We start from the raw sequence: 23277 nt of genomic DNA, 5'->3' as shown, positions 1-23277 counted from the left end.
GTGATCAATCCTCTTCTATTTCCTCTTAATCCTCTTCTAAACCCCTTAAGAGGAAATGGAAGAGAATTAAGAGGAATTTACAGGAGGATTGGGAGGTTTAGAAGGTGATCAATCTCTTAATCCTCTTCTAAACCCCTTAAGAGGAAATGGAAGAGGATCAAGAGGAATTCAGAGGAGGATTGAGAAGTTTAGAAGGTGATCAATCCTCTTCCATTTCCTCTTAATCCTCTTCAAAACCCCTTAAGAGGAAATGGAAGAGGATTAAGTGGAATTGAGAGGAGGATTGAGAAGTTTAGAAGGTGATCAATCCTCTCCCATTTCCTCTTGATCCTCTTCTAAACCCCTTAAGAGGAAATGGAAGAGGATCAAGAGGAATTTAGAGGAGGATTGGGAGGTTTAGAAGGTGATCAATCCTCTTCTATTTCCTCTTAATCCTCTTCTAAACCCCTTAAGAGGAAATGGAAGAGGATCAAGAGGAGTTTAGAGGAGGATTGAGAAGTTTAGAAGGTGATCAATCCTCTTCCATTTCCTCTTAATCCTCCTCTAAACCCCTTAAGAGGAAATGGAAGAGGATTAAGAGGAATTCAGAGGAGGATTGAGAAGTTTAGAAGGTGATTAACCCTCTTCCATTTCCTCTCGACCCTTTCCTACGTCTGCGTCATGGATGGAAAGGGTTAAGGATGTAGGGCAGGAAAAACAGAGAAGGGAGAAGAAACAGCAAATTAGCAGAGTGTGAACGAATGAGAGAGAGGAGGAAGTAGGCAAGCAGGTAGATGGAGGCAGGTAAGCAGATAGGCAGGTAACGGAGGGGGACTAGGAGGACATACTAGCAGGTTAAGAACACAGAGCAGGAAATACAAAGAAGGGAGAAGAACGACAGGAGCAGGTGGGCAAGTAGGTAGACGGGTAAGCAGGTAAGCAGGTAACGGAGGGGGACAAGGAGGACAAGGAGGACATACCAGCTCAAGAGTGTAGAGCAATTCACGCTGTTTGTTGAGCTCCTGAAGATACAACTGTGGACAACAATACAGCAGCGTGTGAGAGGGTTACCGAGACACCGCACCAGCCAGCCAGACCACACCCCACACACCCACACCCCTCCGCACCCCCCTCTCCCCCTCGCCCACACCTCTCCTTCCCTTGGGTGGTGTCGAGAGGGGAGAAGGAGAGGGGAGAGGCACCAGGCATCACTAAAGATCCCAACCTTCTCCCCAACTCTCCTTCCTTCCCCTGGGTGGTGTCGAGAGGGGAGAAGCACCAGGCATCACCCAAGACCCCAACCTTCTCCCCACCTCTCCTTCCTTCCCCTGGGTGGTGTCGAGAGGGGAGAAAGAGAGGGGAGAGGCACCAGGCATCACTAAAGATCCCAACCTTCTCCCCACTTCTCCTTCCTTCCCCTGGGTGATGTCTAGTGGGGAGAAAGAGAGGGGAGAGGCACCAGGCATCACCCAAGACCCCAACCTTCTCCCCAACTCTCCTTCCTTCCCCTGGGTGATGTCTAGTGGGGAGAAAGAGGGGGGAGAGAGGCACCAGGCATCACCCAAGACCCCAACCCTCTCCCCACCTCCGTCACACCTCTCCCCTTGTCTGGCTGGTGTCTAGGGGGTGGGAGGAGGCATACAAGGGGTTCCGCTGGCTGACTAGTGAGGCTACAGACTGTGGGAACATGCCAATCAACTGTTAAGGCTACGTTGTGTGGGGTGTCAGTGATGGGGTGAGGGTGGAGGTGAGGGGGGTGAAGTATGGGGTGTCAGAAGGGGTGAAGGTTGATATAGAATAGTTACACCTCTCGTTTGGCGACGTATATGAAATTTCGCTGAGAAAATGAATATCGAATAAGACAAACACAAATGGAAGAATCAATGGATGTCAGCAAATTGTGATGGGGTGAGGGTGGAGGCGAGGGGGTGAAGTATGGGGTGTCGGAAGGGGTGAAGAGTTACACCTCTCATTTGGCCTCGTATATGAAATTTCGCTGAGAAAATAAATATCGAATAAGACAAATACAAAAGAAAGGATCAATGGATGTCGCCAAATTACAACCCTGCCAAGAGATATTATTGTTGGCGTTGAAGATACGGTCAGAGGGGGGAAGGGGGGAGAGGGAGAAGGAGGGAGGGGGAGAAGGAGGGGAGCTGGGGTCATAACAATATATTTAATTCCTATTGCATGAACGCCGGACTTGTTAACCCTTCAACACGAGGATGCGTATACTGTGTCCTTGCATGCCCCGTACCATATCCGAGGACGTGCATGCTGCGTTCTGGCTCGCTTCAGCCAATATACGAGTTATTTTATCTCTATATTTATGCTAACATCTCAAAACTATCAATTAATTTATATTTCTGTATGTGCACCATTTAATTCTGCATGTTTTCATATATAATACATGATGATTATGCTGAGTTTATGGCTGAAAACTTGTTGTATTCAATAGCAACATTTGAAATTTGGCGCACACGACGATCCCAGATACGGCACGGGGCGCTGTTTTGGCCCGGCCTTAGTGAGTTTCTTTATGTGCACCATTTAATTCTGCATCTTTTCATATATAATACATGATGATTATGTTGAGTTTATGGCTGAAAACTTGTTATATTCAATAGCAACATTTGAAATTTTGCGCGCGCGGTGATCTCGGATACGGCGCGGGGCACTGTTTGGGCCTGGCCGTGGTGAATGGGTTAAACTTTGTCGCTTGATTTTAACTTTGTATTTTGCGACTCTCAACTTCCAACTGATCTCGGGAGGATGGGAAAGAAGGATGGGGAGGAGTTAGAATAAGGAAAAGGGAGGAATGAAAGATGGAATGAGAGGAAGTTAGGAAGGGAAGGAATGAACAGATAAGGAGGAGGAGGAGGAAAAGGTGGGATGGAAGGAAGAGGAGGAGGAGGAAGAGGGGAATGAGAGGATAAGGAGGAGGAGGAAGAGGAAAAGGTGGGATGAAAGGAAGAGGAGGAGGAGGAGGAAGAGGGGAAGGGATGAAAGAAGGAGGAGGAGGAGGAGAAGGAGAAGGTTGGATACAAGGAGGAGGAGGAGGAGAAGGTTGGATGCAAGGAGGAGGAAGCTGAAGAGGAGGAGGAGGAGGAGGAGGAGGAAAAGGTGGGATGGAAGGAAGGAAGAGGAGGAGGAGTAAAAGGGGAATGAATGTATGAAAGTAGGAGGAGGAGGAAGAGAAGGAAGAGAAGGTTGGATGCAAGGAGGAGGAGGAGGAGGAGGAGGAGGAGGAGGAGGAGGACACACTAACCACTGGACCACCACACTAGATAAAACAATGAACACAAATCAGCCCAGCACAGCCCAGTTATCATTATCGCTAAAGCATTATAGTATGGCGACACTCTCAGGTGGGGGGGGGCTACTCTACAGCGAGTCTCCTACACCAGGCAGAGTGACATGGTGTGTGGGTGCATGTCTAAGGCTGTCACTGCGTCGTCACTCTACTTATAACACCAGATATTTGTGAGGAAAGGAAAAGGTATGTAGGACTCAATCGTGTTGGCAAATAAGTTTAAGTGTTAAGTGAGAGGCTGCAGTCACCGTTAGCTTTATCTCGGTTTCTGCGGCGTCACTTAACACTTATTTGCCCCACACGTTTGACCCCTACATACATTTTCCCTTTCTTACAAATATTTGGCATCACATACTGTTACTCTAAGGGCTATTTGCACACACACTCCATGGGCTTATGGCCAAGGGAAGGAGGAGAGAAGGCTGTTCTAAACAAACACGGAAATGAAGGACGTGATTTTCTTGATGTAAATAAAACCTTCGCTGGTAGACAAAAGACATATAGTTACCAAGTCTTCTGCTCGTATGTAAGCCAAGGAGAGGTGGGAGACAGACTAGGGGTTCTAAACAAACACGGAAATGAAGGACGTGATCTTCTTGATGTAAATAAAACCTTCGCTGGCAGACAAAAGACATATAGTTACCAAGTCGTTCATCTGCTAGAGTGGTTTTTATTCACAGCAAAGAAGGAAAACAGAAAAAATAAAGCCTGCAAAATCCTGTTCCTCCAAAGACATGAAGATAGATTTCAAGAGAATGGAACAAATGTCTTCCCCAACCATGACTCGGAGGGAAGGACGACTCAATTCGGTGATTCCTTGTCATGAAGAATTTACTCTACTTACGATACCAAATGAGAACGTAACATAGCAAGTAAACACTGGGCCATAATTCCTAGAGGGGGGGGGGAAGACTCCACCCTCCACCCCCCCACTCCCTCTCCCCAACTCATGAACATATGGTGATCTCTACCCCCCCTTAAAAATCCACCAAAATTACGGGCCTGAAACAGTATATACACTCAAGGGTGGAGGAAGGAAAAGGATGAAGATGGATGAGAATGGATGTCAGTGTGTGGTGGATGTGGTGGCAAGGAAACGGATGAGGATGGCGATTAATGAATGGATGAGTGAGTGGTGGATGTGGCAAGTAAACGGATGAGGATGAACAAATTAACCCGGTAGCAGCGACGGGCCAAATTTGTGGCTTTACCGTGTAGCAGTGACGGGCCAAATTTGTGGCTTTACCGTGTAGCAGTGACGGGCCAAATTTGTGACTTTACCGTGTAGCAGCGATGGGCCAAATTTGTGACTCTACCATGTAGCAGCGACGGGCCAAATTTGTGCCATGATATAAACCCCAAAAAATTAATGATACATTATCTGATCATAAATGCTTTGATATATATATTATGAAATGGTTTGTGTGAGGGGTGATTTTTTCTCATTTTTCTCGCTTGGAGGAACCATTAAGAAACATGATCCCTGCTGCTACCGGGTTAATGGATGGGTATGTGGAGGTGGTGCCGAGCCTACAAGTGGCGGTGGTGCAGAACACATTCCAACACTACTACAGAGGATCAGATGTGAGGGCAAGGAGGGTGAGGTGGCAGTGGGGTGACCTGTGACCTGTAACCTGTGTGACCTGTGCTTGTGTCTGGGCCGCCCACTCTGAGGCACGGTAGTTACAAGCTGAGTCAGTCTCGTTAGTGTAAAAAAAAGTTATGTAATGAGTGATGGCAGTAAGAGTAATAATAATAATAATAATAATAATAATAATAATAATAATAATAATAATAATAATAATAATAATAGTAGTAGTAGTAGTAGTAATTGTGTTCTTATTGTCATTGCTGCTGTTGTTGTTGTCCTTGTCTTTGTTTTTTTGCTGTATTCATTAATTTATGTCTTCATCAGGAAAGGAAACAATTCAACGACACAAAAAAAGAAGATACAAAAAAAAATTCCCGTATTACTTTTTAGTGGTCCGTCAACAGGCAGGAATTGAGGTTTGAAGAAGTGACGTGAGCCTCATCTCAAGTCCTCTGCTCTTTGTACACTGTCCAGAGAGGTGATGAACAGTGTGTGTGTGTGTGTGTGTGTGTGTGTGTGTGAGTTTGTGGATAAGAGGACTTGACAACAACAATAACAGCAACAACAACAATACAAATAATACCACCAAGAACACAGTCATGGATATATAAGTGAGGGAGGGAGGTCTTGTGTGTGTGTGGGAGGCAGGAGAAGGAGGGTGGGTGGACAGGTGGGTTGGATTGCCAAGTTAGAGGCTGGGGAGGGAGTGGGAGGGGTGGGGACAGGATCAGGGGGTGGGGACAGGTTCAGGGGGTGGGGACAGGTTCAGGAGTTGCATGGTTAGGCAGCAGGCTTGGGTTCAAGTACATTTTTTTGTACTTGGGTCTAAATAGCACAATTACACAACAGTATTACATATCCTGGTACAAGTGCTCAGTTTTACAATAACTCAAATCCAAGTACAAGTAATTTTGTGCTGAGCTCAAATCCAAGTACAAATTCTTTTTACTGATTTCACCTCCAGATGTTATCAGCAACATACTGCACATTTAATTTACACTGTAATAGTATATTTTATTGTAATGAAATATCCCTAAGTAAAACAATAAGTAAAATCATCATGCACATTACACTACTGCATTTTGTATTATACTCAAATGTACTGAAAAATACTCTTAAAACTGCTGAATACTTGGAGTTTGAGTACAAGAACATATAGCAAGGAACGTTTGACCCCAAGAGGCACAGGTATGGTACATGATATTGTGCACTACATACAAATATAAGTATGAGTACATGTACTTGACCCCAAGCCTGCTCGGGGGATGAGGTTACCAGGCACCCACAAACCCCAAATGACATGATCGGTGTATAATATTTCAACAAGGCACATTTTTCTGCGGAGCTTCTGGAGTCTTTTCTGTTTTCCTTCTATCCCCTATTTGGTTTGATAAGAAGGGATGTATGTGTATGTGTGTGTGTGTGTGTGTGTGTGTGTGTGTGTGTGTGTGTGTGTGTGTGTGTGGTGAGGGTGATTGGTGTATGTTGTAATTTGCTGTTTTTATGTTGTTTTATTATATTTGAGTTTGTGTGAGAAGGCAAGGGTTGGGTGTGACTTAAAACTAGCACATTCCTTCTATTTTCACTATGCAAGAAAGCTCCACTGACTGACCTTACTGACTGAATAACTGACCAAACAAGTGACTGACTAACTGATTTACTAAGAGACTAACTATCTAACTGACTAGCAAATTGACTGACTAATGGATCTTTTTGTAACAATCGTTCAAGTTTGACTAAAAAAAAAAAAATAATAAATAAAATAAATAAATAAATGAAAAAAAAAGCTGCGTGAATGAACACAAAAGAGAGACTTGGAACGTTTCAACTTACCTGCTCCTTCAATATTTTCTGCTTCTGCTTCTCCTGCTCCCTCTCCTGGAAAAGACAGCGAAGGTAGTCTTAGGGGCGTATTACTAGACATTTCCGCGCCCAAGTTCACATATTTGACAAGGCTTTCGTAAGAGTTTTGGGCATTTCCAGTAGTTTTATGACCCTGTGGTAGTTTGACCCTTCTGCTGTACCGTGACCCTAAAGAAACACATATTTGACAAGGCTTTCGTAAGAGTTGTGGGCATTTCCAGGTGTAGTTTTATGACCCTGGTGGTTGTTAGACCCTTCCTCTTTACCATGAGCCTGATGAAACACATATTTGACAAGGTTTTCGTAAGAGTTTTGGGCATTTCCAGGTGTAGTTTTATGACCCTGGTGGTAGTTTGACCCTTCTGCTGTACCGTGACCCTAAAGAAACACATATTTGACAAGGCTTTCGTAAGAGTTTGGGGCATTTCCAGGTGTAGTTTTATGACCCTGGTGGTAGTTTGACCCTTCCACTTTACCATGAACCTGACAAAACACATATTTGACAAGGCTTTCGTAATAGTTTGGGGCATTTCCAGGTGTAGTTTTATGACCCTGGTGGTAGTTTGACCCTTCTGCTGTACCGTGAACCTAAAGAAACACATATTTGACAAGGCTTTCGTAAGAGTTTGGGGCATTTCCAGGTGTAGTTTTATGACCTTGGTGGTAGTTTGACCCTTCTGCTGTACTGTGAACCTAAAGAAACATATTTGACAAGGCTTTCGTAAGAGTTTGAGGCATTTCCAGGTGTAGTTTTATGACCCTGGTGGTTGTTAGACCCTTCCTCTTTACCATGAGCCTGATGAAACACATATTTGACAAGGCTTTCGTAAGAGTTTTGGGCATTTCCAGGTGTAGTTTTATGACCCTGGTGGTAGTTTGACCCTTCCTCTGTACCACGAACCTAAAGAAACACATTTGACAAGGCTTTCGTAGGAGTTTTGGGCATTTCCAGGTGTAGTTTTATGACCCTGGTGGTAGTTTGACCCTTCTGCTGTACCGTGACCCTAAAGAAACACATATTTGACAAGGCTTTCGTAAGAGTTTGGGGCATTTCCAGGTGTAGTTTTATGACCCTGGTGGTAGTTTGACCCTTCCTCTGTACCATGAACCTAAAGAAACACATATTTGACAAGGCTTTCGTAAGAGTTTGGGGCATTTCCAGGAGTAGTTTTATGACCCTGGTGGTAGTTTGACCCCTCCTCTGTACCATGAACCTGACGAAACACATATTTGACAAGGCTTTCATAGGAGCTGTGGGCATTTACGGGAGTAGTTTTATGACCCTGGTGGTAGTTTGACCCTTCCTCTGTACCATGAACCTAAAGAAACACATATTTGACAAGGTTTTCGTAGGAGTTTTGGGCATTTCCAGGAGCAGTTTCATGACCCTGGTGGTAGTTTGACCCCTCCTCTGTACCATGAACCTAAAGAAACACATATTTGACAAGGCTTTCATAGGAGCTGTGGGCATTTACGGGAGTAGTTTTATGACCCTGGTGGTAGTTTGACCCTTCCTCTGTACCATGAACCTGACGAAACACATATTTGACAAGGCTTTCATAGGAGCTGTGGGCATTTACGGGAGTAGTTGTATGACCCTGGTGGTAGTTTGACCCTTCCTCTGTACCGTGAACCTGAAGAAACACTCATTAGAACCCGACTGACCCCCTCTATGACCTTTAAAAACAGCTGATGTGGGAATCGAAAGTATCTTATAATGCCGACCAGTAACAGGAGCTCAGGAGTGTAGATCATTTCCATAACCAAAGAAGGACATGTACTTTATATAAACTTACCTGTGCTTTCCTTAGCTGCTCATAAAGTCTCTGTCTGTTCTCCTCCTCCCTCTGCCTCCTCAGCTCCTGCAGCGACCACAGGGACACAGAATGAACATGAGACACAGACTGATAAGGGCAATGGAATGTGTGAGTGTTATGAAGCAGGAACGGATCAGAGAAAGGTCAGACACTCACCTCCTTCTCTCTCCTCAGTTCCTCCTGCTTCCTTATCCTCTCCTGCTCCTTCTGTATTCTGTGGAAGAGGAGAGAGTAAGATAAAGAGGGTAAAAACAGAGTATGGATAATAAAGCATCAAAGAAAACACACATACACGATATAAATATAATGAAAAGTATGAACAAGGAAGAATAGGAAGGAAAACAAAAAGACAGCCTAAGAAAATAAAGAAAAACTGCTGGATATGAAAAACAATAAGACTGGAAGAGAAGATTTTGAACAGGTAGGAACACGGGTAATTAGGGTCTCCAGGTCCGACCCCACAGGTACGCCACTCACCTGAACAAAAGAAAAAAATAGAAAACAAAAAGAAAACAAGAAAATGAAAACTAGGTATGAAAAAGGAAGAAAACAGAGAAAACAGAGATAGACTAAAAAAAATAAAGAAAAACTGCAGGATAAGAAAAGGTCAGACAGAATGAAAGAGTATAAGATTTTTAACAGGTAGAAACACAGGTAATTAGGGTCTACAGGTCACCCCCACAGGTACGCCACTCACCTGAACAAAAGAAAACAAAAAGAAAACAAGAAAACAAAAACGTAGGTATCAAAAAGGAAGAAAACAGACAAAACAAAAAGATAGACAAAAAAAATAAAGAAAAACTGCTGGATAAGAAAAATCGAAAGAATGGAAGAGTAGATTGTAACAGGTAGGAACACAGGTAATTAAGGTGCTCAGGTCCCCCCCACAGGTACGCCACACTCACCTGAACTGATGCTGCTCCTCTAGCTGCGACATGAGGTCCTTCCGTGCCTTCTCCGCCTCCTCCTCGGCCTCCAGACGCCTCAGGATCGCCTCCGCTTCTATCTCCAGCGCGTCCCTCCCGTCCCTGCCGCGGAAAAGGGGTTCGTGAGGTTGAGGGCGAGGAGGGAGGTAAAAAATGAGGGAGAGGAAGGAGGAAAGGAAGGGCGAATAAAGGGTGGAAAGGGAGATTAGGAGAACAGGGAGGAAGAAAGGAAGGGAGGATAAGGAAGAGAAGAACAGGAAGGAAGGAAGGGAGAATACAGAAGAGGAGGTAAGGAAGGGAGAATAAGGAAGAGGAGAAAAGGAAGGAAGGGAGGATAAGGAAGAGGAGGAAAGGAAGGAAGGAAGGGAGGATAAGGAAGAGGAGGAAAGGGAGGTAAGGAAGGGAGAATAAGGAAGAGGAGGAAAGGAAGAAAGGAAGGGAGGATAAGAAAGAGGAGGAAAGGGAGGTAAGGAAGGGAGAATAAGGAAGAGGAGGAAAGGAAGGAAGGAAGGGAGGATAAGGAAGAGGAGGAAAGGGAGGTAAGGAAGGGAGAATAAGGAAGAGGAGGAAAGGAAGAAAGGAAGGGAGGATAAGGAAGAGGAGGAAAGGGAGGTAAGGAAGGGAGAATAAGGAAGAGGAGGAAAGGGAGAAAGGAAGGGAGGATAAGGAAGAGGTGGAAAGGGAGATAAGGAGAACAGGGAGGAAGAAAGGAAGGGAGGATAAGGAAGAGGAGGAAAGGAAGGAAGGAAGGAAGGGAGGAAAGGAAGAAAGGAAGGGAGGATATGAAAGAGGAGGAAAGGGAGATAAGGACAGGAAGGAAGAAAGGGGATAACAGAGAGTAAAGGGAAGGCATGGAAGAGAAGGGAGAGGAAGGGGGTATGGGTATAGAATAGGACAGACAGGCTAAAAGGAAACGAACAGGGTAGGAGCGACAGGGATGAAGGGCCTATGGGTATGTCTCTCGGTCTGGGTCTGGGCGGGGAACAGAAACGGAAGAACGGGATGGAAACAGGAGAACGGAGCCAAAACGGAACAGGGTGGAACGGAACACAAATAGGGAACAGAAACAGAAAAAAAAGGATGTCTCTCGGTCTGGGTCTGGACGGGGAACAGAAACAGAAGAACGGGATGGAAACAGGAGAACGGAGCTGAAACGGAGCAACGGAACAGGGTGGAACGGAACATAAATAGGGAACAGAAACAGAAAAAAAGGGTCTCTCGGTCTGGGTCTGGGCGGGGAACAGAAACGGAAGAACGGGGCCAAAACGGAACAGGGTGGAACGGAACACAAATAGCGAACAGAAACAGGAAAAAAAGGGTCTCTCGGTCTGGGTCTGGACGGTACTAACTCGTGTCTCCGCAGCGGCTTGTACCCCTTCTGTTCGCGGATTTGCTGTATCTTGTCGCGCACCTCCCCCTCGGTGTGGCGGGACTGGGAGCCGGCCTCGATGTACTCCCCAATGGGTATTTTCGAGGAGAAGCTGAAGTTGTCGCGGGTAACCTCCATGATGCCGTTCTTCTCGAGGTACTGTGGGGGTATAGAAGGGGGTAGTGATGGTGGTGGTGGTGGTAGTGTTTGTTTGTTTGTTTTATGCCTCTGTCTTGTTTTTCTCCTCCTCCGCACTTGAATTTTTTGTCCCTTTTTATTTTTATTTTATTTTTCCTTCCTCTTCCTCTCCTATTTCTCTTCTTCCTTCTTTCTCCTCCTTCTCCTCCTTCTATTACCATTTCTCCTTCCTCTTCCTCCTCCTTTTTCTATTTCCTTTTCCATCTTCTTACCCTCCTCCTCTTCCTACACACACATAGTCACCCTCTTCCTCCTCCTCCTCCTCCTCTTCCATACACACTTATTCACCCTCCTCCTTCTGCTCCTCTCCATACACCCACCCACACACACCCACACACTCACCCTCATGATGTCCGGGTACTGTCTGAAGGGTTTGCCGCAGGGCGCGTAGTAAACCACCTCCCCCCGGACCCCAGACTGGGTGATGGTGCGCATGGTGGTCTCCCGGCGCCACCCGTACATCAGAGGCACCCGCAGCGACACCTCATCCGTGATCATCTTCCTCTTCTTGACCGGGGGAGCTGTGGGTGATGGGAGAAGGGTGAGGTGCTGTGTGGGGTGAATGAGGAGGCTGTGTGGGGTGAATGGGGAGGCTGTGTGGGGTGAATGGGGAGGCTGTGTAGGGTGAAGGGGCTGTAAGGGGTGATGGGGGAAGGGTGAGGTGCTGTGTGGGGTGAATGGGGAGGGCTGTGTAGGGTGATGGGGGATCAGTAAGGTGAAGGGGGATGTGAGGGGTGACTGGGGGTGATGGGGGAAGGGTGAGGTGGTGGGTGGGGTGATCTGTATGGGATGGACACACACACACACACACACACACACACACACACACACACACACACACACACACACACACTCTCTCTCTGGCAAAAACACTGCGATTCTACACAAACACACACACACACACACACACACACACACACACACACTCTCTCTCTCTCTCTCTCTCTCTGGCAAAAACACTGCAATTATACACAAACACACACATACATACATACACTCTTCTACACAAACACAAACACACACACACACACTAAAAGGCCCCACCCCCATAGCCCCACTCACACTCGCTATACGCCGACGCGGAGTCCGGGGTGTCTCGCTTCAACCAGGGCGACGGGAGATGGTTGAGGGCGTCTTCGTCACCCGAGGAGAGCGATGTCGTCTCGTCGTCGCTCTCGGAGTCGGACAGCTCGGAGGAGTCGTGCGCTCCAGTGGTGGCTGCGGCCTTGATGGTGGTGATGAGCCGGCCGTCAACGCTGCTCGAAGTGATCATGTGACGCTTCTTGACGGGTTTCTCGCCTCCGTTCTGATGCGGGAATATCCGGGGCACCTCCATTATGTCTACCTGTGGGGGTGTTGACAGTGGTGGTGGTGGTGGTGGTGTGGGTGTTGGGAGCAATTGGCGGTGTGTGATTTTGGGTACTGAATGTAGAGGTCTCAGGGCGGTTTGTCATATGTAGTGGTGGTGATGTGTATGGGAGTGTACCTGGGGGTGGCTGGTGGTCTGTGTGGATAGGTGGGTGTGTGTGTGTCATGTGGGTGGTGGTATGTGTGGGGGTGTCAAGAGTGGTGGTGTGACGTGTTGGTAGTGATAGGGGTGGTGTGAGTGTTGCTAGAGGGTTCTGTGTTGTGGGGGGGGGTTGAAAGTGGTGGTGATGGTGTGCGAGCTTGTGTGTTCGGTCTTATAAGTGTGTGTAAGGGTGTGTGTGTGTGTGTGTGTGTGTGTGTGTGTGTGTGTGTGTGTGTGTGTGTGTGTGTGTGTGTGTGTGTGTGTGTGTCAAGGTGATGGTATGTGCTGGGTGTGAGCTGGTGTTGTCTTATAAGGGTGTGTAAGGGTGTGTGTGTGTGTTAGGGTGATGGTATGTGTTGGGTGTAAGCTTGTGTGTTCTGTCTTATAAGGGTGTGTGTGTGTGTCAGGGTGATGGTATGTGTTGGGTGTGAGCTTGTGTGTTCTGTCTTATAAGGGTGTGAAAGAGTGTGTGTGTGTCAGGGAGATGGTATGTGTTGGGTGTGAGCTTGTGTGTTCTGTCTTATAAGGGTGTGTGTGTGTGTGTGTCAGGGTGATGGTATGTGTTGGGTGTGAGCTTGTGTGTTCTGTCTTATAAGGGTGTGTAAGGGTGTGTGTGTGTCAGGGTGATGGTATGTGTTGGGTGTGAGCTTGTGTGTTCTGTCTTATAAGGGTGTGTAAGGGTGTGTGTGTGTGTGTGTGTCAGGGTGATGGTATGTTGGGTGAGCTTGTGTGTTGTCTTATAAGGGTGTGTAAGGGTGTGTGTGTGTGTGTGTCAGGGTGATGGTATGTGTTGGGTGTGAGCTTGTGTGTTCTGTCTTATAAGGGTGTGTAAGGGTGTGTGTGTGTGTGTGTCAGGGTGATGGTATGTTGGGTGTGAGCTGGTGTTGTCTCATAAGGGTGTGTAAGGGTGTGTGTGTGTGTGTGTCAGGGTGATGGTATGTGTTGGGTGTAAGCTTGTGTGTTCTGTCTTATAAGGGTGTGTAAGGGTGTGTGTAAGGGTGATGGAATGTGTTGGGTGTGAGCTTGTGTTCTGTCTTATAAGGGTGTGCAAGGGTGTGTGTGTGTGTGTGTGTGTGTCAGGGTGATGGTATGTGTTGGGTGTAAGCTTGTGTGTTCTGTCTTATAAGGGTGTGTAAGGGTGTGTGTCAGGGTGATGGTATGTGTTGGGTGTGAGCTTGTGTGTTCTGTCTTATAAGGGTGTGCAAGGGTGTGTGTGTGTGTGTGTGTGTCAGGGTGATGGTATGTGTTGGGTGTAAGCTTGTGTTCTGTTTTATAAGGGTGTGTAAGGGTGTGTGTCAGGGTGATGGTATGTGTTGGGTGTAAGCTTGTGTGTTCTGTCTTATAAGGGTGTGTAAGGGTGTGTGTGTGTGTGTCAGGGTGATGGTATGTGTTGGGTGTGAGCTTGTGTGTTCTGTCTTATAAGGGTGTGTAAGGGTGTGTGTGTGTGTGTGTGTGTGTCAGGGTGTGAGCTTGTGTGTTCTGTCTTATAAGGGTGTGTGTGTGTGTGTGTGTCAGGGTGTGAGCTTGTATGTTCTGTCTTATAAGGGTGTGTAAGGGTGTGTGTGTGTGTGTCAAGGTGATGGCATGTGTTGGGTGTGAGCTTGTGTGTTGTCTTACAAGGGTGTGTAAGGGTGTGTGTGTGTGTGTGTGTCAGGGTGATGGCATGTGTTGGGTGTGAGCTTGTGTGTTGTCTTACAAGGGTGTGTAAGGGTGTGTGTGTGTGTGTCAGGGTGATGGTATGTGTTGGGTGTGAGCTTGTGTTCTGTCTTATAAGGGTGTGTGTGTGTCAGGGTGATGGTATGTGTTGGGTGTGAGCTTGTGTTGTCTTATAAGGGTGTGTAAGGGTGTGTGTGTGGGTCAGGGTGATGCATACCTGTCAAGTCTTAGGTTTTTTGCGTAAGTCTTACGTAATTTCGGTGATTTTCAAGTCTTACGGCGTAAGTTGAAAATCTTACGTTTTTTCTCCGCTTGTGATGCGGTTTTTTTTAATGTTTGTTTGAAACAATTTGAAATATATCGTACGCACCATATTTAAATTCATGTGAGCGTGAGGAGCAGCTTGGGTGTGGACACACTGACTGCTTTCTTGCAGATCAAACTGAACTCAGACGAGTGTTGTCATGACTCCCGTGTGACTGCCAGCCTGCTAGAGAAAGCCAGGTCTTGTGCTGCCCAGTACAACAAAGAGCATCAGTGAGCTGCAGTAGGTTCACTGCAGCTCACTGACACTCTTTGTTGTACTGTTGTACACAATGTAAACACGTGACACAGTATGAACACCACATAATGAAAAACAGTACTGTTTACAAGAACCTTTGTAAGCAGAACTGTTTTTCATCATGTGGTGTTCATACTGTCATGTGTTTACATTGTGTTTTCATTCTGCATTTGTTTTGAAACAAATAAATATTGAATGACAAAAAAATGTTGTTTTCTTATGGTTTAATTACCGTTTTGTACATAAACTTATGGTCTCTAATGCAAAATCTTACGGCAAGACACCACAGTAGCTTGACAGGTATGGTGATGGTATGTGTTGGGTCTGTCTTATAAGGGTGTGTCAGGGTGTGTGTGGATGTGACACAGTAATGTGATGTATAAATGGTGTTGGTGTTGTGGTGGTGTTGCATCTGGTGTCTCTTACCAAATACTCCACCATCAGTAGTACTCATCTTGCTACTCTACCATATACTTCTACACCTCCTCTCTTCTGTATCTCCTATAATTCCCTTTTCTTTAAGTTTTCAACCTAACTGCCGGGTTGTAAAGGGCAGCGGTTGTGGTCCATGGTTTGTTCTGTTCAGGCCTGAGTGTTCCATATGAGGGGCTTCACACATACACACACTTCCCTTCCCTCATTACCTTCCTCGTGCCATCCTCTTCTTGCTGCGCTGAGATGAGCCCTTCCCTCACCCTCCCTTGGTTCACTATAAGGTGTTTGCCAATCTGTACTCCTTTATAAGCACCACATAAACCAGTGCCATGAAATGATTTATGATTCAGTAATGAAGTGTCAAAACAGTTTCAATATCAATCATTATTCTGGTTACTCTGGTGTTTTATTTTTATTCCTTATCCCAGTTTCCAAGAGTAGTTTTCTAGGGTTTAACTTTGCACACCATATCATCTCTATATCCAGGAGTAAGTAGTTTTATTATATGAGTAGTTTTTTCACTTGTACTTGAAGGCCCATACCACTGGTAGGATAGCTTGAAGGCCTTGCTGATGGGTTTAAAAGGGTGGCACTGGCAGATTTTTCATAGCATAGCAAACATACATAAACAGATCTCAAAATATACACCACTTGAGTGCCAGGGGATCGAACCCTGGCCTTCCAGGTAAAGTTTGGGCACCAAACCAACTGAGCCACTGTTGGGCTAAAAGGTCACCACGTGGGCCAGGGATCAGTTCAGCAACACTGCACCAGGCACCCGGCCCAACACAGTGGATGAATATTACAGGACCATACTCACAGCTGTAAAAGGGTGGGTCTTTTGACACTAAATGTTGACCTTTGTAGCAACTTGAAAAGGGGCGAATGGCTGCCAAAGTGAGCCAAATCAGCTGGGGGTTGGGGTTTTGAAAAATTTACATTTTTGGATGCATTTTCCTGCTGTCAAAAAGAAAAACTGGAACTTTTGTCCCAGTCTTTTATTTTGACTCACAGAGAGTGGACCTTTTAGCAGATAAGGGGGCCAGGTGGGTCATTCAATCCCCCCAACCCCCCCTAGGTACAGCCCTGATATATACACAGATGTTGCTAACATAACATTGACATGTAGGTGATTTTTGGGCACTTGGAGATGACAGAAAACTGTTATCTGGTGGTGGAGGGACTTTAACTTTGCATTCTGGGCTAACAGACATTGCCACCCTCACCACACAACAGCACCTACCCACATATATGGAGTGTGTTCAGATTGGCAAACAAACCTTACTCAGCAGTGTTCCTCCCCTCTTGCCCCTTCACCCCCCTGCTGGACTGACACGTGAGGGGCTGTGCTGGGTGAGCAGGCCAACACAGCCCCCCTCGGCCAGCCCAGCGACACACCTCTGGCTTGCCATCACCATCTCCTCACGACGGCAACACAACTCCAGCTGACGACCCTTGTGTGTGTGTGTGTGTGTGTGTGTGTGTGTGTGTGTGTGTGTGTGTGTGTGTGTGTGTGTATTGATATGATTGCCTACAGATTCAGGGGACTTAAGTTAGCATTTGAGTGTGTGTGTGTGTGTGTGTGTGTGTGTGTGTGTGTGTGTGTGTGTGTGTGTGTGTGTGTGTGTGCGCGCAATCTTTTTATTTCAATGACTGCTTGCTGATACATGGGAAACTTAGCTTAGAATTTATGTGTGTGTTTGTTTGTTTGGGGGTATACATAAGCTGAGGCCATATCTTGTGTGTGTGTGTGTGTGTGTGTGTGTGTGTGTGTGTGTGTGTGTGTGTGGGTGCGCTGGGTCGTGTTGCCGCCACGGTTGGGTATAAAGTGCACCACCACGTTCCAGGGTCCAGTACCTTGGCGCCAACACACTGTGCAAGCCTTGTCATTATGCATTGTAGTTTGTTTGGGTCATAAACATGCAAAAAAATTTACTCCTCAATCACAGGCCTTTTGTGTCTCAAGCAAAAAGGTTTAGTCATGTTGGTGCAGACCACCGAGAAGGCAATTTTGCTTACTACCATGAATCTGAATCAGCACTTGAGGATCGTTTGCTCAGCAGAATGCTTGTTTATAACCATTACCAAATTTACCCCCAAAAGTTTCATCAGTGTTCAATGCTTCTTTGGTTCCCTCAGGCCTGGACCGTTAGTTCAAGTGAAAATTTTGAGAAAACCTTTGTGGCTACTTGAAAGTGAGGCAAATCAAAAAAACTGATGAGTGGCAAAAACCCATGTTTAGCTACATGCACAGGATACAATTTCAGCATTTGCAGTAATGTGTTGAAGCAGATACATAATGACAGTGTGCGGCCCTCCAGGCGAGGGCCGAGGACAGGTGCTACAGTCTATACACAACACGACATGATGACGGGGACACCGGAAAGCTACGGGGGGCGCCGGGCCAACCCTCGCGCCGCCCCCCCACTCAACTAGCCGTCCCAAACTGCGTATAAGAATAGTTGGAATGTGTCGATATCTATGGCTTCAGGAACTTGCAGTATGTACACACGTTTACAGTGGTAGTACTCGGTTTTCTCAAGGCCGCTGCTGCTGCTGCTGCCACTTCCGCTGCCGCCGCCCCTCTTCCCTCGGGGCGGCGCCGGCCTGTGTCAGACTCGCTGGTCCCCACGACTGCCACGACTGGTAACAACTTCTTGCCGACCCATGCGCTAACACTACAACTCTGTACCGCTATTATTGCTACCGCTGAGGGCAGGATCATCGCTGCCTCACTCAGCCTCACTAAGACTTTGACCTCATTCTCTCTCTCTCTCTATAACTCTGTGTCACTCACTAAAAGCTCTGTATATATATCTCTGTCTCTCGCTCTCTCTCCCTCTCCCTAACTAATCCTGCAGCAGAGACTTGGGAGAAACAGACTGCCAGCTAACAGTAGGAATCTAGCAAGTACTTCTCCTCCTCTCTATCTCTCTCTGGACTTGAATTCAGGTAAATGACCATCCAAACACTACTAGTTGTCGCCCCCTTGACGGGTGACGGCAGTGGTCCCAGCTGCCTTGCCACCCTGACCTCCATCCACCCACCCAGCCACTCATCCACCTCATAACAAATCTCTATAATCAGTGTTGGTCCAGGGAACATTTTGTGGAGTCCCGACACTTATAGTCACGTTCTTTATACAGGTTCAGGCGTTTATGCTAAGTTGGTGGGGAGGGTTCCTGCCCCATCTTGTTTTGGTGGTGGTGATGTAGTGGTGGTGGTGGTGGTGGTGGAGGTGGTGGTGAAGGCAGCTGCTACCATCTATTAACACAGGAGTGAGGAAGGGAGAGGAGGGGAGGGGAGGAGGAGGGGGTAACAGGTGAGGGGAGAGGAGTGGGGAGCAGGAGAGGAGAGAGGGAAGGAGGAATACACATGGAAGGAGGGAGGGAGGGAGGGAGCAGAGGTGGGCTGTTGTGCTGCAGCTTCTCACGCCACAACTTGCAATATAACTTTTCTGGTCGAGTCTGCATAACAAAAAATTCCTTAACTTGGTACCAGTGACGGGCCAAATTTGTGGCTTTACCGTGTACCAGCGATGGGCCAAATTTGTGGCTTTACCGTGTACCAGTGACAAGCCAAATTTGTGGCTTTACCGTGTACCAGTGACGGGCCAAATTTGTGGCTTTACCGTGTACCAGTGACAGGCCAAATTTGTGGCTTTACTGTGTTTTACTGTGTACCAGTGACGGGCCAAATTTGTGGCTTTACCATGTACCAGTGACGGGACAAATTTGTGGCTTTACCGTGTACCAGTGACGGGCCAAATTTGTGGCTTTACCATGTACCAGTGACGGGCCAAATTTGTGGCTTTACCGTGTACCAGTGACGGGCCAAATTTTTGCCATGATATAAACCCCCAAAAATAGATGATGCATAAACTGATCACAAATGTGTTGATATATATTCTGAAATGGTTTGCAAGAGTGATGTTTTTTTCTGATTATTCTCGCTTAGAGGGACCTTTAAGAAACATGATCCCTGCAGCTACTGGGTTAATATTCATGAAGTGCTTGCAGAAAAACTTTGACAGATATTTCCATGAATGAGCACAACATACTCAGCAATAAAGGATGACCCCAAACAGACTGGCATCCTATCAATAGTTCCCGAGCATTACGAGTGTGTTTCCGGCAGAGTAATTTACCGCGCACACACACATGGGTGGCGGTACTCGGTCTGTTGCCTTTAACCCGGTAGTGGCAGGGATCATGTTTCTTAATGGTCCCTCTAAGCGAGAATAATGAGAAAAAATCATCACTCACACAAACCATTTCATAATATATATAAACGCATTTGTGATCAGTTTATGCATCATCTATTTTTGGGGGTTTATATCATGGCAAAAATTTGGCCCGTCGCTGGTACATGGTAAAGCCACAAATTTGGTCCGTCACTGGTACACGGTAAAGCCACAAATTTGGCCTGTCACTGGTACATGGTAAAGCCACAAATTTGGCCCATCGCTGGTACACGGTAAAGCCACAAATTTGGCCTGTCGCTGGTACATGGTAAAGCCACAAATTTGGCCCATCGCTGGTACATGGTAAAGCCACAAATTTGGCCCGTCGCTGGTACATGGTAAAGCCACAAATCTGGCCCATCGCTGGTACACGGTAAAGCCACAAATTTGGCCCGTCGCTGGTACATGGTAAAGCCACAAATCTGGCCCATCGTTGGTACCGGGTTAAAGAGTGGATGTGCAGGGCTACAATAGGCTGGACGTATGCAGCAAGACAGACTGAGGTGCAGCGCTTCATCGAGGGGAGCGCAGATCTTCGGTAGCTAACTTTTGACTTTACTTTCATGTCTGCCACTCTTTACTTAATTGTCTGTTGTGGGAGCGGTGAATAGCGGGCTTTTTTTTTTTTTTTTTTTGTACACTTTTTGTTGCCCTTGAGCCGTCTCCTTTGTTGTGAAAAAAGTACTAAAAAATCGATCATGTAAACTTTTTAGTAATTTCCGAACACTGTCTAGCTTGAATTACGTCTTTAAAATGTTGGTATTGATTGTATTTACTCAAAAATCACAACTATTCATTGCTAAAAAAAAATCCACACTGCTGTTGAACGTGGCAGAGCTTCTTCAGCGGCTAATCTCAAACTTTCTTTTTTGTAACTTTACAGCAAAATGTGGCACGATAGTGAGTGTGACTGCACCAGAACTATTTAGCTCCCTGATTGTGGCACTAAAAGTTATGCGTAGGAGCCCACCTCTGCACAGACGGAAGGGGGGTGGGGGTAAGGGATGGGGGGCTGCAGGAAGGGATAGGGACAAGAAAGGACAAGGGACAGGATTGGATAAGGGATGAGAAGGGGCTGCAGGAAGGGATAGGGACAGGATTGGATAAGGGACGAGGGGCTGCAGGAAGGGATAGGGACAAGAAAGGACAAGGGACAGGATTGGATAAGGGATGAGAAGGGGCTGCAGGAAGGGACAGGGACAGGATTGGATAAGGGATGAGGGGCTACAGGAAGGGATAGGGACAAGAAAGGATGAGGGACAGGATTGGATAAGGGGCTGCAGGGAAGCATAGGGACAAGGAAGGACAAGGGACAGAATTGGATAAGGGGCTGCAGGGAGGGATAGGGACAAGGGACAGGATTGGATAAGGGGCTGCAGTGAAGGATAGGGACAAGGAAGGACATGGGACAGGATTGGATAAGGGATGAGAAGGGACTGCAGGAAGGGATAGGGACAAGGCAGGACAAGGGACAGGATTGGATTATGTTGGAAGGAAGGAAGGAAGGACGGAAGGAGGGATAAGGATACAGGGAAGGTCTTAACAGCGTGGACTGGAGGGACTGGGACAAGGAAACATAAACAAAAGGAACAGAAGGGTAAGGTCTTGGGGTTGGGCTTGGGAGGTTAGTGTTGTGGCAAGCTTACTGAGTTGTCCATCTTGTCAAACTCCTGCTCTGGGTCCATCTCTGAGGCGGAGGTTGTTGGGTGGATGGTCACACTGGGCCTGGAGGGGGTGGAGGTGATGGCGGCCTCGGGGGTAACAGACGTTATGCTCACCGACGACGATAGGGAGAGGGAAGGGGGGAGGGACACGGGGAGGGATGCGCTGGTCGGGGTGGACTGCGGTGGGGGAGGGGATGCGGTCACGGAGGCAGGGGTGGAGGGCGGGGAGGCAGGCTGTGGTGGGGGGATTGTGGAGGGGGTGGATGTGGCGGGTGGTGTCGGTGTTGACGTCGGTGTTGGTGACGGTGGCGCGGAGACAGACGAGGCTGTGGTTGTGGTGGTTGTGGTGGAGGAGGACACGGTGGTGGTTGTCGTGGTGGCTGTGGAGGTGACAGGCTCAGACGGAGGTAGGGGAGACGGAGGGGAGGAGGAGGAGGACACCACAGTGGAGATGGAGAGGGAGGTCACAGGGGGGGTCGGGATCGGAGTCGGGGGGGCGGGGGAGCCAACAGAGGAGGGGTAGGAGGAGGACGAGGCGGAGGAGAGACCGAGAGGGAGGCCGGGGAGGAGGGTGGGAGGGAGGGACTGGGCGGCGGGGGAAGGTGAAGGAGACGAGTTGAAAATTGGAGACGTGGAGGTGATGGAGAGGGCGTCACGGGGATCCCCAGAGCGAGGGGGTGCAGGGCCGCCATGGAGGGGGGGGGAGGTAGAGCCGGAGGTGGCAACAATGGAGGTAGTGGCAGTAGGAGGCAGAGGTAGGCTGGAGGGCTTGATCCCGGCGGCGCGGCACTGCTCCAGAAGGGACGCGACGGTGTTCTTCTTGGGCTTGGATGTACCACGCCCTAGGTGACGGGAACGGTCCTGCACGTCCTCCATCTGCAACTGTGGGCATTAGTGGTGGTCTGCTCTAGGGGGGGAAGGTATGCGAGGGGGTGGTATAGGGGGAGGAAAGAGGGGAAAAGGATAGAGGGAGAGAAATGATGGAAAGAAGGAAGTGTAAACAGAATGTGTGAAGAGAATGTGTGTAGAGAATGTGTGTGTGTGTGTGTGTCTGTGTGTGTGTGTGTGTGTGTGTGTGTCCCTTTCGTCTGTAACAGCGGGTTTTAGTGCTGGTCTGTTCTAGGGGGCAGGGGGTGGGGGGTATATGTCTGTGTGTGTAGGGGTATGAGAGAAAGAGGGAAGAAAGGAAAGGAAGGAAAAGAGGAAGGAAGGAAAGAAGGAAGTATGAAAGAGAATGTGTGTGTGTGTGTGTGTGTGTGTGTTCCATCAGGGATCAGATATAATAAGGAAACTTCAAGCGAGGGAAGCCAATAACACATAGCTCCCAAGAACAATTATATGTGAGGTAAATATTGCATACCCTTTCAATAAGTTTTTAACACTGTATTCTAAACCCTATATTGTGCATGCTAGCAGTGAACTTTTGTCCCTTTCCTGCATGTAGAAATAGAACCCTGAATGGTACGATAAAGACAACAACAACAACAGCAGCAAGGTGAGGGCGGCCAGCACCCCATCTATGTACTCACTCGTTTCTTCTTCTCGTCTCTCTTCCCGTCAGCCCCCAGCAGCTGCCTCTGAAGGGCCTCCTGCATCTGGGGGGAAAAGGAAGGGTATGACTCAGGGGGTTGTTTATACATATACACACACACACACACACACACACACACACGCACACATTGATTCCTCTTTTCCTTCTTTTATTCCTTCCTTCCTTTTTTCCTCTTTCACACACACATGCACATTCATTTCTCTTTCTCTTCTTTCCTTCCTTCCTTCATTTCTTCCCTCCTTACCTCTCATTTCCTTTTACACACACACACACACACACACACACACACACACACTCACCGAGGCCAGCACGTCGCGTGGCTCCCCCGGCTGTGCCCCGTACAGGCTCTGCAGCACCTCCAGGCTCGGGGTCAACATGGGTCCCAGGCCGCCACCAAGCCCCGGGGGGAAGTCCAGCGAGGGCATGCCGGATCGCCCCAGTCCCAGGGAACCCAGTGATGAGTCCTTGTGTTCACGCTTCTCCCCGACTTTCACTGAGGGGGAGAAAAAAGGGGGAGAGTGAGTGAGGACGGTTCTATCACAATTTGCAGGAGCAGCACCAGCGGGGTTTTTAATTGAACCTTTGTTTTAGCCTTGAGT

General features: G+C 47.6%; 1 protein-coding gene across 17 annotated transcripts in view; it reads right to left on the bottom strand.

Moving 5' to 3' along the window:
• Positions 1-23277, bottom strand: part of LOC126986201 (bromodomain adjacent to zinc finger domain protein 2B-like) — a 125844-nt gene that overhangs the window by 22680 nt on the left and 79887 nt on the right. For 11 of the 17 annotated variants that reach the window (XM_050842163.1, XM_050842160.1, XM_050842159.1 and 8 more), the window contains 11 exons: positions 22978-23171; positions 22656-22721; positions 21109-22008; positions 12119-12401; positions 11399-11577; positions 10839-11017; positions 9469-9591; positions 8720-8777; positions 8543-8650; positions 6717-6761; positions 960-1013 (listed from right to left, as the gene is read on the bottom strand). In XM_050842163.1, the coding sequence (XP_050698120.1) occupies positions 960-1013; positions 6717-6761; positions 8543-8650; positions 8720-8777; positions 9469-9591; positions 10839-11017; positions 11399-11577; positions 12119-12401; positions 21109-22008; positions 22656-22721; positions 22978-23171 (2189 nt within the window). The remainder of the gene's footprint in view (positions 1-959; positions 1014-6716; positions 6762-8542; positions 8651-8719; positions 8778-9468; positions 9592-10838; positions 11018-11398; positions 11578-12118; positions 12402-21108; positions 22009-22655; positions 22722-22977; positions 23172-23277) is intronic. The other 6 variants (XM_050842170.1, XM_050842173.1, XM_050842164.1 and 3 more) reach the window with 5 other exon arrangements.

Source organism: Eriocheir sinensis, chromosome 61 (assembly GCF_024679095.1).
Source record: "Eriocheir sinensis breed Jianghai 21 chromosome 61, ASM2467909v1, whole genome shotgun sequence".
Taxonomy (NCBI): Eukaryota; Metazoa; Arthropoda; class Malacostraca; order Decapoda; family Varunidae; genus Eriocheir; species Eriocheir sinensis.
The sequence above is the reverse complement of the archived record's forward strand: the minus strand, read 5'-3'. Positions and strand labels throughout refer to the sequence as shown.